At 31.2% G+C, this 1130-nt stretch overlaps 1 protein-coding gene across 1 annotated transcript; it reads left to right on the forward strand.

Moving 5' to 3' along the window:
• Nucleotides 1-371: 371 nt before the first annotated feature.
• Nucleotides 372-617, forward strand: BDCG_16303 (uncharacterized protein; the record flags this gene model as incomplete). The annotated part of the gene is made up of 1 exon (XM_045425552.1): nucleotides 372-617. The coding sequence occupies one exon, from the start codon at nucleotides 372-374 to the stop codon at nucleotides 615-617; it is 246 nt and encodes an 81-aa protein (XP_045279497.1).
• Between the last annotated feature and the right edge of the window lie 513 nt (nucleotides 618-1130).

Here is a 1130-nt window from a genome sequence, read left to right on the forward strand (position 1 = left end):
TGATTTTAAGTAATACTTCTGATAGATTTAGACTGAACTAAGTATAGAAATAATGTGGATGGCACTGCTTATGAGAGATTGAAAAAGAAGACAGTGAAGAGCCTCATACAGCAGTGATGAGACCAGGAGAAGTCCTGAGAATGATTTAAGGCCAAGATGAAGAGAGAGAGAGAGAAGAAGAGTGTTACTGTAAATAAGCAGTAGCAGAAGAAGATTGAGAAGGTATTGAAGTGAGAGATAAAGAAGTCAAAACTGGTAAGTTTTTATTGAGAGGTAATGATTTTTGATAATGCTTCTGTTCTCTAATTGATTAGCAGAAGCTGGCAGAGAAGGAGAGGATTGAGGTCTTGTTCAGGTCTTGAATGCACTTCATGATCCAGAACATTGAGAAGACAGCCCTGCTCTCTGAGCATGCCAATCTGCTTACTGCTGAGGTGGAACCCGAGACAGCAGACCAGGAAATGCGGGATTTTGAGGCACAGATTGACCTGACTGAAGAGGAGCAGCAGGAACCCTCCTCTGAGAAGACAGTGAAGAGAGATTTTGAGATGATTATCACCTCAGATAAGAAGAAGGAGAAGAAGAAGAAGAAGAAGAAGAAGAAGAATAAGAAGTGAATTGTGAAGAATGATAAGAAGAATGAGAAAGAGAAGAAGTAGATTTTTTTCTTTTTATATTAGTTAGTTATAAGTTTAAGTTTTTAATTATTAATAATTAAAATTGATTTTGAGTTTTCAAAAATTATTGTACAAGTTGTAATCAAGTCAGGAATGATATATATATATATATATATTTAACTATCATGATTCACAAATCACTATAATGTATAAGTATCAACATTTTTTCAACATTGATATTCACAATATTAATATATTTTTAATGATATTATCTGATAATGCAATTTGATAATGCTCTCTTTCACAATATTAATATATTTCAAGAAATATAACAGAGATTAATCAAGATTATTTATTTACTTTTATACATCAATGATATTCAATCTGAGTTAGTACTAAAATTATAACTAAGCTAAGAAACAAGATTATTTTCTCTTATATTAATTCTTCTTACACACATCAGTGATCAGTTATTGAAAATAAATTATCATCTTTCTCAAATTATTATCATAT

The sequence above is a fragment of the Blastomyces dermatitidis genome (genome assembly GCF_000003525.1).
Source record: "Blastomyces dermatitidis ER-3 genomic scaffold supercont1.1, whole genome shotgun sequence".
In the NCBI taxonomy this organism is placed as follows: domain Eukaryota; kingdom Fungi; phylum Ascomycota; class Eurotiomycetes; order Onygenales; family Ajellomycetaceae; genus Blastomyces; species Blastomyces dermatitidis.